We start from the raw sequence: 15832 nt of genomic DNA, 5'->3' as shown, positions 1-15832 counted from the left end.
TTTAAAGACTTTCATATGGCAATATGCACTGTTAAGTTTCCAAGAGAGAAAGTTTTTGGAGTGCTTCTCAAACTGGTTTTGCCACAAATGTATTCTGAATGAACATCTTGTAGGACTAGGGTTCTGCACAAGATCCTTGGGGAAGCCTGTCAGATAATTTTATAATAATAAATCAACTGTAATAAATGAAAGGAGTAAACTAGTTTTTTAAAAAAAGGAGTTTCTTTGGAAACTCCATAAACTGTAATAAAGGAGGCAGCCTTGATAATTAATTTGTTTATGCTTGCTGGATTTGGACCTGGCCAAGAAGAGTAATGGTGATCACTATGGTCAATCGAGAGAGGGCTTTAAACTGGCAAAATGAAGCATTATATACAATTCCAAATGGAAAAAAGTACAGCTCTAAGGGCAACAGTCCTGCCTAATCTAATGTTTATTACTCATTTCTTTATTAAAGTCATGCCTGATATTAAAAAACAAAAAACCAAAAATCTCTCTTAAGTATTTGTCCTTAATGGCTAAGAACCACCAAATCCTTGAATGATAGCTCATAGCCCCAAATGATTTAATTATAGAGTAAAAGGAAAATGAAGGCAGTTGAGCTTTATCAAAGAGAACCCAAGTACCTTAAAAGTAGCTATGAATGCAGCACAGGCCAGGACTGGCCTAGGAAACCAAGCGCTTCAGCCAAGCCTCAGCCTGGAGTTTATACATATGGCTTATCGAGAGCCATAATAGAAGATCACTGATTTTGAAAGCCCCATTTCAGATGAATTTTAACCAAAATTATATTTAACATCTTTGTACAATCATTCCCCAGCTCAACACATGTGTGCTTACAGGACTTAATGAAAGAAAAAAAATCATGCAATTTTTAATAGCTAAATATTTGTTTGAGAAATTTGGGGGTAAAAAAAAAAACCACACCAGGATCAGAGGCCAAGTCAGAGGCAGCACTTCCTCAGTCAGGACAAGGCTGACACTTAAACTGCTGGATGGGAGCCATTTGAGACAGTCCCCAACACAAAGTTCACGTGCAAGTGGTAAGAACAAGAGATTCAACCTGTCTATGCACGTGCATTGCTGAAAACACCCCCTTGCTTAGAAAGCTCAGACAGTTGTGCCTACGCTCTATTTACCTTCATATTCTGCTTTCTTGGCTGTCTCAAGGTTTCTCCATTCTGTCCCCACCAGTCGGCTGAGCTCCCCAAAAGAGTAGTCTGGGTGCTGGGCCTTAATCACAGCTCTCATCTCACTGCTGAACAGGATGTAGCCACTCATGTTGATTTTCCGTTTGGAGCCTTCCTTCTTTGCACTGCCTTTGGCAGACTTTGGGGTAGACTGTAAGACAGAAAGCTCTTATAGTGCATCAGAACATTGCATCTGGTCAATTGCTAAAGGATTCTGGAAGCCAGGAACATGCGACTCAACAGCTACTGTTTTGTAGACATGTTCAGTTTCTAGCTGGCCATTTTCGTGTTCAAAACACAGCTCTTCCTTGCCTCTTACCATATAAGAAAAATGAAAGTTTCACTGAATTCCATGACTGCAATCTATAATAGTGACCTCACAATCAAGTCTTCAGAAAACTCTAAATGAAAAAAAAATACCAATAGGGATCACCTTAACCAAAAGATGAGGTCCTAAAGAAAGAGAGACTAAAAAGATACAAGCAATAAAAGATAGAGTAACAGAATGATGCAGTTCCTTATTGCTTTCCTTCAATACAAGGCAAGAAGAGCTTTCTAACTAAACCTGCCACTAAAACCAGCTGTCTATGAAATTAAAAAAAAAAGATATTAAATTTTAAGTTATTAGTGGCATCGAGAAAAAAAAAAAACCTGTTCCTTCCTGTAGCATTCTAGGTTGAAGCTCCCACAATATAGGGGCTGGATGTCTCCTCCCTTTTGGGTTTGAATTTGCTGCAAACCAGAGCTGGAAATAAGACAAGTAACAGGAACTTGTCACCTTCACCTGTGGGGGTGTGTAGGGCATGAGATCCAGCTCACTGGCCAGGGGAGTCTGAAGTTGAGGTAGAGAAGGAGGCTCAATGACCTCACTATCCTCTTCTCCCATCTCTTCAATATCATCATCTCCACCTTCTAACTCAGCAAATTTAGCTTCTAGCAACTGGATCTTCTTTTCCAATAAAGGTGAGGGCTCCTTCTGAGGAACAGTCGGTTTTCTAAAAGAAGTGACATAAAAACAAATAAATAAAATGAAATCACCTAACACTACTCCAGGATTGATCAGAAAGCAATGTTCTGCCTTAATATCTAGAAGCAACGTCCTGCAATCTGCAATGTCTACTCTAAGTCAGCAAGGGAAAGAATTAAAACGTATATTTATAGTATAGTCACACCTACTTACAGATGTTTGTTTTTAAGGGATTCTGCTGAATACCCACAAAAGCACTGGGTGCAAAGTTGAGATCTAGTTGCCAATATATAGTGAAAAGAATTTTCGTAGTCTACAGAACTGTGCAACCTGTTAATAGACAGGCTATGAACCAGAACCAAAGACTTCTGCCTCCATATTACAATTATTGAAGTCTACGCCAAGAGGACTGTTATAGCAGTTATCACATCTCAGCAGATTATGAGGATTTTCCTTTAATATTTAATTGAATGAATTAATATTTTCTATTTGAAATGTCGACTGCTCTGGTTTAAGACCTAATAAAAAATACAACCAAAAAACCCACCCTGGACTACGCTATTTTGATATCAGTTTTACTATTAGGAGCTGAAGTGCTCTTTCTTCCTTAGTTTTTCAAGTTTACCTGAAGTAATAAATTTCATCATCTACCACTTTAGCAGAGAGTGAAAACCTCTTCAGTCCCTTGAATTTCTTCATCTGCTTGTCACTTTCATTGTAGCGGCTCTCACAAAGCAGAATGTCATTTTCTGGAATTTCAGTTGGCCTGCAGGAGAGGAAGTCCTTGAATGACAATACAGCACACTTTCCTGAAAGAGAAAATTGGAGAGAAATTAAAGGAGTAAATTGTGGTCATAGCTAACAGTTATTTTAAATTTGTATTATTTTTGAATTAATATATTCACGTGATTCAAGTTAGAAGACTTAAAGGGTATACACAGGTGTTAAAAATAGATATGTAGGTCAATGGAGTAGAATTAAAAGTCTAAAAATAAACCCATACAACTGAGTTTTTACGGGTAACTGATTTTTGACAAGGGTGCCAAGACAATTCAATGGGGAAAGAATAGTCTTTTTAACAAGTAGTGCTGGAACAACTGGATTTCCACATGCAAAAGAATGGAGCTGGAAGCCTACCATATACCATATACACAAATTAATTCAAAATGGATCAAAGACCTTAATGTAAGAGCTACAACTATAAAACTCTTAGAAGAAAAACATAGGTGTAAATCTTTGTGACCCTCTATTAGGCGATGGTTTCATAAATGTGACATCAAAATCACAAGCAACCAAAGAAAATAAAGATAAACTGGACTTCACCAAAATTAAAAACTTCTGTTTTTCAAAGGACACAAAGTGAAAAGACAACACATAGAACAGCAGAATATATTTGCAAATTATATCTCTGGTAAGAGTCTAATATCCAGAATATATAAAGAACTCCTACAACTCAGCACTAACAAGACAACTCAAAAAATAGGCAAAGGATCTGAACAGACATTTCCCCAAAGAAGATACACAGATAGCCAATAAGCTCATGAAAAGATGCTCACATCATTACTCATTAGGGAAATACAAATCAAAACTGAAATGAAATACCACTTCACATTCATTAGGATGGCTATTATAAAGGGAAAAAAGCCAAACAAACAAACAAAACCTCCAGAAAGTAACAAGTGTTGGTAAAGACGTGGAGAAATTGGAACCCTTGTATATCACTGGTGGTAATGTAAAATGGTGCAGCTGCTGTGGAAAACGGTTTGGCAGTTTCTCAAAAAGTTAAACAGAGTTGATCCAGCAATTCTACTTCTAGGTAAATATCCAAAAGAACTGAAAGCAGGGACTCAAACAGATACTCATACACCAATGTTCACAGCAGCATTATAAACAATTGGCCAAAAGGTAGAAACCACCCAAATGTCCATCAACAGATGAATGAATAAACAAAATGTTATATATACATACAATAAAATACTATTCAGCCTTAAAAAGGAATAAAATTCTGATACATGCTACACTATGGATGAACCTTGAGAATTTTTTATTTATGCTAAGTAATATAAGTCAGACACAAAAGGACAAATTTTGCATGATTCCACTTATATAAGGTACCCAGAATAGGCAAAATTCATAGAGAAATAAAGTAAAACAGTGCTTACCAGGGGCTGGGAGAGGTGGAAATGGGTAGTTATTGCTTAATGGGTACAGAGTTTCTATTTGGGGTGATGAAAAGTTCTAGATGTGTTCCAGTGATGGTTGTACAATACTGTCAATGGATTTAATGTCACAGAATTGTCCAGTTAAAAATGGTTAAAATGTTGCACTTTATGTGCAACATTTATATTTTACCACACATACAAACTTACAAATGGTAGCATATCACTTATATTGTTTTACACCTAAATTTTGCTCCAAAATAATAAATCTGAGGATCACTGCTGGTATTAATATATTTATTCAACTAGTTCCCTACTGATGGATATTTAGGTTGTTTCCAAATTTTTGCTCTCCTACTGAAGCAAAACAATGTTGACATAAATAATTTAAGACATATATCGGACTTCCCTGGTGGTGCAGTGGTTAGGAATCCGCCTGCCAATGCAGGGGACACGGGTTCGAGCCCTGGTCCAGGAAGATCCCACATGCCGCAGAGCAACTAAACCTGTGCACCACAACTACTGAGCCTGTGCTCTAGAGCCCACGAGCCACAACTACTGAAGCCCAAGCGCCTAGAGCCTGTGCTCCGCAACAAGAGAAGTCACCGCAATGAGAAGCCCGCGCACCACAACAAAGAGTAGCCCCCACCTGATGCAACTCGAGAAAGACCGCACGCAGCAACGAAGACCCAACCCGGCCCCCCTCCCAAAAAAGACACATATCAATTTGCACATGGATGAATACATTTGAGGAATAAATTTCTAGAAGTACAAAACCTGGGTCAAAGGGTATGTACACTTTAATTTTTATAGGTATTATCAAATTACCTTCCATAGAGGTTATGCTAATTCATAAACCCACCACAAAGTGGGCAAATGCCACTTCCCTGTATTCTTATCAACTAGTAAACATATGAATTTTTGACAATTTGATAGGTAATTTTAAAAAAAGCAGCATCTGGGTAATTTTAATTTGCATTTCTCTACTGGCTGAAGTTCATATTTTCTTTTAAGAACCACTGATAAACTTCTCTCTGCTCTCTCTTAATCTTTGCCCATTTTCCTATTGGATGTTGATCTTTTTTACTAATTGTTTATAGAAGCTCTTCATATACGAGGGAAATTTGATCTTTTTCTATGATATACATTGTAAATATCTTCCCAAAGTTGTCATCTGTCTTTACTTCTGCCAAACATTTTAAACTTTTATATAGTTGAATTTATCCATCTTTCTTATATGAGTTCTGGGTTTTATGTCAAAGGTTATAAAAATTTCTTTCCCATCACTTCTTTTGGTATCTTTGCTACTTCATTTTAGGTTCATTTACGCCTGTGATTTATCTGGGAATTTATTTTGAAGTTGACACAAGAGATGGATACAATTTTACTTTTTCCAAATGGCTACCTAATTTCCAAATACTACTTAGAGAAAAACCCACCTTTTCCCACTTACCTGGGATGCCACTTTTATCACAAATTAAATTATATTTGAGTCTACTGCTAAAGTTTCTATCCTGTTCAAATAATGTTTATTCATATATCATACAAATAATTTAAATTATTATAGTGTTAGGATGTTTTAGTATCTGTAAGGATAGACACTCTCCCCTTCACCATGCTTTTCAGAATTTTCCTGATTTTTGTTTCTTTTGTGACATGATGTTAAAAAATCAGTTTATTTAGTCCCAACTTTCTCACAGAAAATTCCCATTGGTATGTCTATTGGGATCACATTAAAGATTAATTTAGGGAGAATGAACACCTCTATGATGTACAAAATTCTTATTCAAGCACATGGTATGCTTTGCAATTTGTTCAAGCATTCCATTGAATGATTGATTGATTGATCGGGTGTGTTGGGTCTTTGTTGCTGCACACGGGCTTCCTCTAGTTGCGGCGAGCAGGGGCTACTCTTCGTTGCAGTGCGCAGGCTTCTCATTGCGGTGGCTTCTCTTTTTGTGGAGCACGGGATCTAGGTGCACAGGCTTCAGTAGTTGTGGCTCACGGGCTCTAGAACGCAGGCTCAGTATTTGTGGTGCATGGGTTTAGTTGCTCTGCAGCATGTGGGATCTTCCCAGACCAGGGCTTGAACCCGTGTCCCCTGCACTGGCAGGCGGATTCTTAACCACTGTGCTACCAGGGAAGTCCAAGCATTCCCTTTTAAATGCATTAAAAGTAGCACTAAAAAACTTTCTTTATACAACTGTGGCAATACCTTGTTAAATTTATCCTAAGGTAATTCTATTTTTTTATTATTATTTAATCTTCTTTTTTAAAGTGCATTTTACAAAATTAATTAATTAATTAATATTTTGGCTGCCTTGGGTCTTTGTTGCTGCGTGCGGGCTTTCTCTAGTTGCGGCAAGCGGGGGCTACTCTTTGTTGAGGTGCACGGGCTTCTCATTGCAGTGGCTTCTATTGTTAAAGAGCACAGGCTCTAGGCGCGTGGGTTTCAGTAGTTGTGGCACATGGGCTCAGTAGCTGTGGCTCATGGGCTCTAGAGCACTGGCTCAGTAGTTGTGGCGCACGGGCTTAGCTGCTCCGCAGCATGTGGGATCTTCCCGGACCAGGGCTTGAACCCATGTCCCGTGCATTGGCAGGCGGATGCAGATTCCTAACCACTGCACCACCAGGGAAGTCCTATTATTTAATCTTGTAAGGCAATTAGTTTGTTATTAATTTTATATTCAACCATCTTACTTCTCTTATTATGTGCCATGGCTTCTTGGTTGATTCTCTTGAATCTTCGTCTCCTTAATTTCCTTATTTGAAATGTCTGTTTCTTACTTCTATCTGCACTGGCTAGTACCTTCAGAACAATGTTAAACATGAGTGACAAGGACATTCCTATTTTGCTCTTGACCTTAACAGGAGTGTTCATAGCTAACAACTTACTAAACATTTACAAGCAAAACATGTAAAAACACGTTAGAAACACTTTATAACTTTTTTTTTTGGCCGCACTGTGTGGCTTGCAGGATCTTAGTTCCCTGACCAGGGATCAAACCAGTGTCCCCTGTAGTAGAAGCGTGGAGTCTTAACCGCTGAAGCACCAGGGAAGTCCCCATATTACAAGCTTAAAATAGCTATAATTATTATCACTGCCTTGGGTTTACACAGCACTTTACTTACATAATCCAAAGGCTTTTCAATTCAGAGAGGGACAGTTAGTATTTTCCATACTTCATAGAGGAAAAATAGAGATTTGGAAAAGGTAAAAATTCTGCCCACAGCTAAAGAGTAAAAATGATGGTGGCCTTGGAATGGATGTGTTGTCCCTGTCCTGACTTGGGGTTCCCACCAGGCCCTCAAAAGATAGGGAAAAGACAAGAGTTTAGGAAGCTTCATTTATTAATGGATAAAAAATTTATAAAAACCTGCTGGATTTCGACTGGAACTGCAATGAATCTATACATCAATTTGGGAAGAACTGACATCTTTATAATACCGAGTCCTTCAGCTATAAACATAACGGATCACTTCATTTATTTAGGTCTTCTTTAATTTCTCTTGATAATTTCCTGACAGTTTTTTTTTAGCATGTGTATGTGTAAGTCTTATATATCTTTTAAAAGATTTATTCCTAGGTATTTAATGTAAATTGCATATTTAAAAATTTTAGTTTTCTAACTGCTCAGTGATGGTAAATAGAAATACAGATGATGTTGATATTTTCACTAAATCTACCAATTTATCTGAACATTTCTTGGATTTTCTTTGTACCTTTGCAAAAACTGATCATTTTATTTTTCCTTTCTAATCCTTAAAAACTTTTTATTTTTCTTGCCTTACTAAGAATAGTTTTTCAATTAAAGAATCATTAAAAAAAATCTACTATGAAGAAAATAGAACTTGCAATAAATTAGGAACTGGCATGTTTGAGGAGCTGAGGTTCCTGGAAATTTTATCACTCAAGTGGCCTAAGTTACCCTTAGGTACTCTCTGCCAGGTAAGGCCATGTTCATTCCCAAAAGCAACTTCTTGGTGGCCATTTGATTACCATTCAAGTTAGTGAGGACAACTCTTAACAGAAACTGAACAAAGAACATATATATAATAGTTAGGAAAACAGGACTATTTCCTAAGTGAAATAGGCCTACTAGGTCTATATTGTAGAAGATGAAAAAATTACACCTAATTATCCTTAAAACTTTTGTTTCAGAGAGACAAAAATGAGATTTACATTCAACAGTGTGTATATTTAACACAATGAAATTATAAATCCTCTAAAGCTTAAGTTTAAACACTTTAAATTACTACTGTCTACAAAAACAAATTAATTTAAAAAAAGATCTGCCTCCTTGCATTTAAGTCAATATAAAATTTAACAAAGAAACACTTTTCTCCCATGGGGAGGGTGGATATTGAAATCCACAAGCTGGGCTGAAAACCCATTTTGTGACCACTAGATGCATTTTCTTTAGGGGTTTATCTCAAGATGAACATCTCACTGTATGCCTGTTGTCCTGCCTAATATTACTGGCACCCCCTTTCACTCTCAACAGTGTCCCAGTTGGCTGTAAACCAACCAACAATCCAAACACCAGTACAGAAGTATAAACGAGAAGACCTAAGTTTCAGTTCTGGTCCATTTCTTGGACAGTAACATGACCTTTCTGAGAATATCAGCATCTTTTACACAGGGTTATGGTTTGAAATAAATGAAATCCTAGATTTAAAAAAAAAACTAGTTTATAAACTACAGAATGCAACACATTCTAACGGGCAACTGTAAAAAGGAATTACTTCAAGTGATGTCAGTGAAAATGGCAGTTGGGGAATCCAAGTGTTCCTTCACAGAAACACTAAGAAAAGCTAGCAAAAACTGTGAGAATCAACATTATTGGAATCCTGGAAAACAGCTAAAAGTTTACAGCAACCAAATGAATGCTTACTTAAGGAAAAAAGTGACTGAAAGCCAGCAGGAGAGCGTTGTGGCATTTTAATCTACCTCATCCATTCCCCCCACCCCCCTAACTCTTATTCTTTGGGGAATAAGAGTTTTGAAAAGCTTCCACATAGTCCTGAAAATCTAGAAAGCCATGCACATGCCATGGGCAGGGTGCATGCTCAGCAAAGACCTGAGAAGGCCCTAAGCTCTCACCTTTAGCTGACTATCAAGCCCTGCACAAGCAGGTAGTAAAGGCAAAGGCAGAGTTGTAAACTTCTGCGTTGAGTGTTAAAGGTGTGCTCCAACAAAGATGCAGTATGCAATTGCAAAGACTGGGAATTTTTTGGGTTTTTTGGATCCAAGCATTTAAGAAAATCCTGTTAAATCACTAGCTGACCACAAAGCTAGCAGAACAGAGACTTCAGTGACAGCACAAAGAACACAGTCTTTAAATTAGCTTAGAAAAGTCACTAAAAAACAAGCAACGACAACCCACAGTAAGCAATAACAACAAAACTTGAGGAGGGGGGAGAATCTGATTTCTAGAGTTATCACATCATAATATTCAAAATATAGTTTCAACATCCAGTTTTCAACAAAACAATTATGAGGCATGCATGAGACATGTAAGTGTGGCTTACCTGGGATTAGAAAAAAATGAACAGAAACTGTCCCTGAGGAAGCTCAGACACTGAACTTACTAGACAAAGAATTTAAATCAACTGTCTTCAATACACCCAAAGAGCTAAAGGAAACCATGGACAAAGAACTAAAAGAAACCAGAATGATGTCTCACCAAATAGAGAATATCAATAGACAGAAAATGTAAACACTAAATAGATATTCTTAAGCTGAAAAGTACAATAACTGAATTGAAAAATTCATTAGAGGAACTTCCCCAGTGGTCCAGTGGCTACGACTCTGCGCTCCCAATGCAGGGGGCCTGGGCTCGATCTCTAGTCAGGAAACTGGATCCCACCTGCTGCAACTAGGAGTTCACATGCCACAACTAAGAGTTTGCATGCCACAACTAAAGATCCTGCATACTGCAACTAAGGATCCCGCAGGCCTCAACTGAAGATCCCGCATGCTGCAACTAAGACCCATCACAGACAAATAAATAAATAAATATGGAAAAAAAAGAAAAATTCATTAGAAGGGTTCAACAGATGATCTGAACACACAGAAGAATCAACGAACTTGAAGACAGGTCGATTAAAATGAAAAGTCTGAGGAAAAGAAAGAAAAAAGAATACAGAAAAATGAACAATATCTTAGAGACCCGTGGCACACCATTAAGCGTAACCAACATAGGCATAATAGGAGTCCTGGAAGGAGAAGAGAAAGAGAAAGGGGCAGAAAAAATATGTGAAGAAACAGTGGCCAAAAACTTCCCAAATTTGATGAAAGACATGAAAGAAAAAACTGCCAATGGAGAATTCTATATCCAGCAAAAGTAGCCTTCAAAAATGGAGGAATCAAGACATTTCCAGATAAACAAAAGATGAGGGAGATTGTTGCTAGCAGACCTGTCCTACAAGAAATGCTAAAGGGAGTTCTTTAGGCTGAAATGAAAGGACATTAGACAATAACTTGAAGTCATACAAAGAAATAAAAACCACTAGTAAAGGTAACTACATAGGTAAATACAAAAGGCAATATTATATTTTTGGTTTGTAAATCCTCTTCTTTTTCACCTATATGATTTTAAAGACAAATACACAAAGCAATAATTAAAAATCTATGATAATGGGCACACAAAGTATAAAGAGGTAATTTCTTACAATAATACAAAGGGGGAGGGATGGAGCTATAGAGGAACAGAGTTTTGTTTTTGTTTTTTTTTTAATTTTTACACTTTATTTATTTATTTATTTATTATTTTTGGCTGTGTTGGGTCTCCGTTTCTGTGTGTGGGCCCTCTCCAGTTGCGGCGAGCGGGGGCCACTCTTCATCGCGGTGCGCGGGCCTCTCACTGCCGTGGCCCCCCCCTGCTGCGGAGCACAGGCTCCAAAGGCGCAGGCTCAGTACCTGTAGCTCACGGGCCCAGCTGCTCTGCGGCATGTGGGATCCTCCCAGACCAGGGCTCGAACCCGTGTCCCCTGCACTGGCAGGCAGACTCTCAACCACTGCGCCACCAGGGAAGCCCAAACAGAGTTTTTTTGTATAGCATATGAAACCAGATTGTCATAAATTTAAGATGTAATCCCCAGGGTAACCACGAAGAAAATAACTAAAAAAGAATCAATGATACAGTTGTCCTAACCAAAGAAGACTTCAGTCTCACCTTTGTTATGTTCTCTTTGAGTCTCCCGACTAGGTTTACACTAGGGAGTAAAGCTCTAGGGCACAAGTTAAAAGGAAGACTTTCTCTGCTGCAGAAACTCAAGAAGGATTTAATAACTTCACTAGATTTTGTTGCCTCTCCCCAGAGGGGAAGAGGAAAATGTACTGAATTATTGGCCATTCAGACATTTTTACCATATCCAATTCTGAAAAAATTCAAAGTACCAAAAACAATGTAGGTAAACAGTAAAGTGACCAAAGTCTAAGTGTAAAATACTTTTTAATCTGCAAATTTCCTTTTGGTCGTAAGCATGGTGGCTCCTTCAACTTTATAACCATATGTAATCAATATAAAGCTGTGACTAGTAACCTTTTGGAAAACCACTCCAGAAGATGTAAACAGTAGTTGGTGTAAGTAAGCTAAGGAGTTAATTCAGGGCCAGAATAAATACAACAGCTGAAAACAATAACAGTATATGGTGCATATAACTAGATCTGAGAAGCAGAATGCCACTGTGAACACTCAGTAGGATGACACAACAGAAACCAAAACAAGAGTCCTTCACATTTTTGGAATGGGAACAATAACACTACTAGGGTTAATCCAACAGAGACTGTAAAAGTTTTTTAATTGCTCTCCCTGCTTCCTACCTTATTCTTACAACACATCCTCCAAACTGCAGCCACAGTGATTCCTCTAATGCATATACGTCGGCTCACATGGTCTCTCTGCTCAGACTCCTCACAGGACCTCTCATCTGTTCTAGATCAATCCCTGCACTGCCTGTAAGACCTACCATGACTGAGTGCCCAGCCACCTAGAGGGCTCATTCCCTACCACACCCCCTGGCTGCTCCAGCCACCCGGCTTTCTTATTGTGACTCAAACATCCCCAGATACTCTGCCTCAAGGTCTTTGCATTTGGTGTCTGCTGTGCCTAAAAGGAGTAAAATTTCAGCGTTGAATGGTTTTCTTCCTCACTTCCTTCAGGGCTCTACTCTCATGTCACCTATTAGAGGGGCTTTTGCTGACCACATTACCTGAAATAGGACCTCCCCTCAACATTACTCTCTATCCTCTTCCTCTGCTTTATTCTCATTCATAGCCCTAATTACTACCTGATGTTCTATATATTTAATTTTAATTTATTTACTGACTCCCCAGCCTCTGCCCCACTGTAAGTCTCTGAGACAGCTGAGATTTTGGTTTTTTTATTGCTGTATACCTAGCACCTAGAAGAGTACCCAGGACAGAAGAACTATTCAACCAACTGTGGAATGAATAAGATTAAATTAAAAGCATGAATACCTACAATTAAAAGCATGAATACCTACCTAGAATACATGTCATGGGGCAGGTTTCTTCCAGATTACTCAGAAACACTTCTTTCTTGTAGAACATTTTTGTGGGCTCGTGTTCCGTCTCTTCTGGGTGAATGAAGATGGGGCCGTAAAAATATGCAGCTCCATCTCGGACCCATACCTTTTCAATTCTTGGGAGAAAAAAATGGAGAAATTCCATTAAAATAGAGTTCTTACAGGTTTCATTCCTAAAGGCTTAGTCTAACAAAAATTCTGTTAACCAAAAACTTAATGATATGCACTATTTAGAGGAGTTTCATTGGCTGTTCTGATAATAAGACAATTTCCTTGATTTTTTTCCCCTTTAAGCATGTGAAAAGATACTTGGAAAAAAGAGAAGTGAACATTTGGCTACTCATCTCAGGGGGAAAATTTTTTTTTAACATAATACTAAGGCATACAACTTAATAGTTTAAGCTGACTCTCAGGTTTTCTTCCTGAGATGCTAAGCATCTATCATTGGATTTGTGAGCTGAATAAACACACAGATCATCAATATTTGGGGTCAGATCACATCAGTGGCACATATTCCTTTAAGGCCATGGTTCATGACCTTTCTGAAGGTCAAGATCTAATACCCCTTTACCCCATGAGAATCTGATGAAAGTCACAGACCAGTTCCCTAGAAAAAAATAAAAATTAACATCTGACTGTTCAGTGCAGATACTGTACCATTCCTCACAACCACACCATAAAGTTGCTATTATTATTGTCCCAATAGCCTCATGGTTCCAGACATGAAGCAGCATCCTCATTGCAGTTAATGGTAACTCCACCCTTCCAGTTCCTCAGGCCAAAATGCAGGGGTCACCCTTGACTCCTCTCTCTTGGACACTACATTCTCTTAACTCAATCTTTCAAAACAGGATCTGACTAATTTACAGAATTGGATCTGACTACTGGCCTGAACCACCATCATTCTTGCCTGGATTATTGCAAGAGCCTCCTAGCAGATCTCGCTGTTCTACCTTTGACTCTTTACAATCAGTAGACAGAGCAATCCTGCTAAGCCCTAAGTCAGATGTCACTTCTGGGGACTTCCCTGGTGGTCCAGTGGTTAAGACTCTGTGCTTCCACTGCAGGGGGCGCAGGTTCGATCCCTGGTCGGGGAACTAAGATCCCGCATGCCTCGCAGTGTCGCCCCCCAAAAAAGTCACTTTTGTGCTGAAAATAATCCATGATATTTCATTTAATTCAGTAAAGGCCCAAGTCCCTACAATGGTTTCTGAGTCCCACAAGATTTGCACTATATCCCTTGGCTCTCATATCTCCTATCTAACTCATGTACAGCTCACTCCGCCTGTAACAGACTCTGATGATTTGAACAGGCCAGGAATGCCTCTCTTCCGGTCTTTACACAGGCTGTTCTCTGTCCCTGGAAAACTTTCTCCCTGGATATTACATTACTCACTTCCTTGGTTTCTTCAAGTGTTGGCTCAACTGTCAGCTCTCAGTGAGGCTTTACATACCATCCTATTTAAAGTTTTGAACACCCTAACTTTGACCATGGCACTCCTGATTCCCCATACCCAGCTCTGTTTTTTCCCACAGCACATATCATAATGGAATGCACTATACATTTTACTTATTCGTGATGTTTATAGTTTGTCTTCCCACTAGAAAAAAGATCCGCAGGACTAATGATACTTGTTTGTTTTATTCACTAATATATCTACAGAGCCTGGCAAATAGTAGGTGTGTAATAAACAATTACTGAATGATGAACAAATACAATGAGAAAACAAGCTCAGAGAGTTAAGTCATTTGCCTATGGACATTAAACTAGCAGGGCTGGGACTTAAACCAAGATCTCTTGGAACCAACTACTTTCCTTAACTACTATCCTCTACTGCCCAGCCCTGCGCCCTGACTCCTTTAAAGCTATTCTATGTCATCCAACCATACTTCCACCCATTTACTTGTTCATCAAATATCTGAGCCTCACTCACTATGCTTGGAGCAGGGGATATAAAGGTATATATACCGCTTTTTTCCTCAAAAAGAGAGGGTCTCTAACTCTCAGGGCATTTGCAGTCTGATATGGAAGCCTGATAATATAAATGATATGTGCTCTGAGAAGAAGGAAATACACGGTGCTCTGAAAATGTGTAATAGGGAGACCTAACCTAGTCTGGAGGAGACAGGAAAGGCTTCCTTAAGGAAAAGCCATTTCAAATTTAAGCTAAAGGAGTTCACCATATGAAGCTGGCAGGGAGATTTCTGGGTTGAGAGTTCAGTAAACGGCAGGAGAAGAAAAAGCAAAAAAAAAAAAAAAGGATTCATGGAAGCAATTTAAAGAAGGAAGTGTGGCTAGAGGCGTAAGCAGGGAGACTGTGGTGTGAGAGGAAGTTGGAAAAGCTGCCAAGGGAGGGACTTTAGCCTTCATCCTAAACAGTGATGAATTTCTACTGGCTCCGAATCTCTCAAACCAAACCTTGTCCTCTCTACCTCAAAAACGCTCACCTGCCCACACGAGGGCGCACCAGGCCATGGGACTTGATGAAGACACAGTCGCCAACCTTCAGCCACATGTCATTATACCGGAGCTGCTCAAAGTAGTGGCAACCTGGTTCACCGTTAGACATTTCCACAGGGACGTCTTCTTTCTCCTGTGGTAAAGGAAACTGGTTGAAGACAGGCCGCTGACAATAAAGGAGTTGGCAGAGAAGGTAAGAAGGGAAGGCAGATTTCCTTCATTTTAACTTAAAAGAAAAAATAACCATAAACAGAAGCTCTGATAAAGATAGGAAACCAAAGGAATAGGTTACTGAAATCAAACTGCGTCTTATCAAATATTGTATCTATTTTAAATTTCTAGTTAATTTTCATAAAATAATGTTACTCCAAGACTGTTTTATTCCCCTCTCCTTTCTTCCCCCATTCTCATAGACTTTAACAAAAAACAGCAATGGAGAAGACTTATCAGCATACAGAAAACAGCCTCATGCAACTGTTAAAAAGATAAGGAGCAAATTCTA

General features: G+C 38.7%; 1 protein-coding gene across 27 annotated transcripts in view; it reads right to left on the bottom strand.

Moving 5' to 3' along the window:
* PBRM1 (polybromo 1) overlaps nucleotides 1–15832 on the bottom strand; it is a 113053-nt gene that overhangs the window by 13959 nt on the left and 83262 nt on the right. For all 27 annotated transcript variants that reach the window (XM_082348099.1, XM_082348109.1, XM_082348100.1 and 24 more), the window contains 5 exons: nucleotides 15318–15463; nucleotides 12828–12985; nucleotides 2783–2966; nucleotides 1975–2185; nucleotides 1140–1341 (listed from right to left, as the gene is read on the bottom strand). In XM_082348099.1, the coding sequence (XP_082204225.1) occupies nucleotides 1140–1341; nucleotides 1975–2185; nucleotides 2783–2966; nucleotides 12828–12985; nucleotides 15318–15463 (901 nt within the window). The remainder of the gene's footprint in view (nucleotides 1–1139; nucleotides 1342–1974; nucleotides 2186–2782; nucleotides 2967–12827; nucleotides 12986–15317; nucleotides 15464–15832) is intronic.

This window comes from Balaenoptera borealis (genome assembly GCF_965194805.1).
Source record: "Balaenoptera borealis genome assembly, chromosome: 12".
NCBI classification, from domain to species: domain Eukaryota; kingdom Metazoa; phylum Chordata; class Mammalia; order Artiodactyla; family Balaenopteridae; genus Balaenoptera; species Balaenoptera borealis.
The sequence above is the reverse complement of the archived record's forward strand: the minus strand, read 5'-3'. Positions and strand labels throughout refer to the sequence as shown.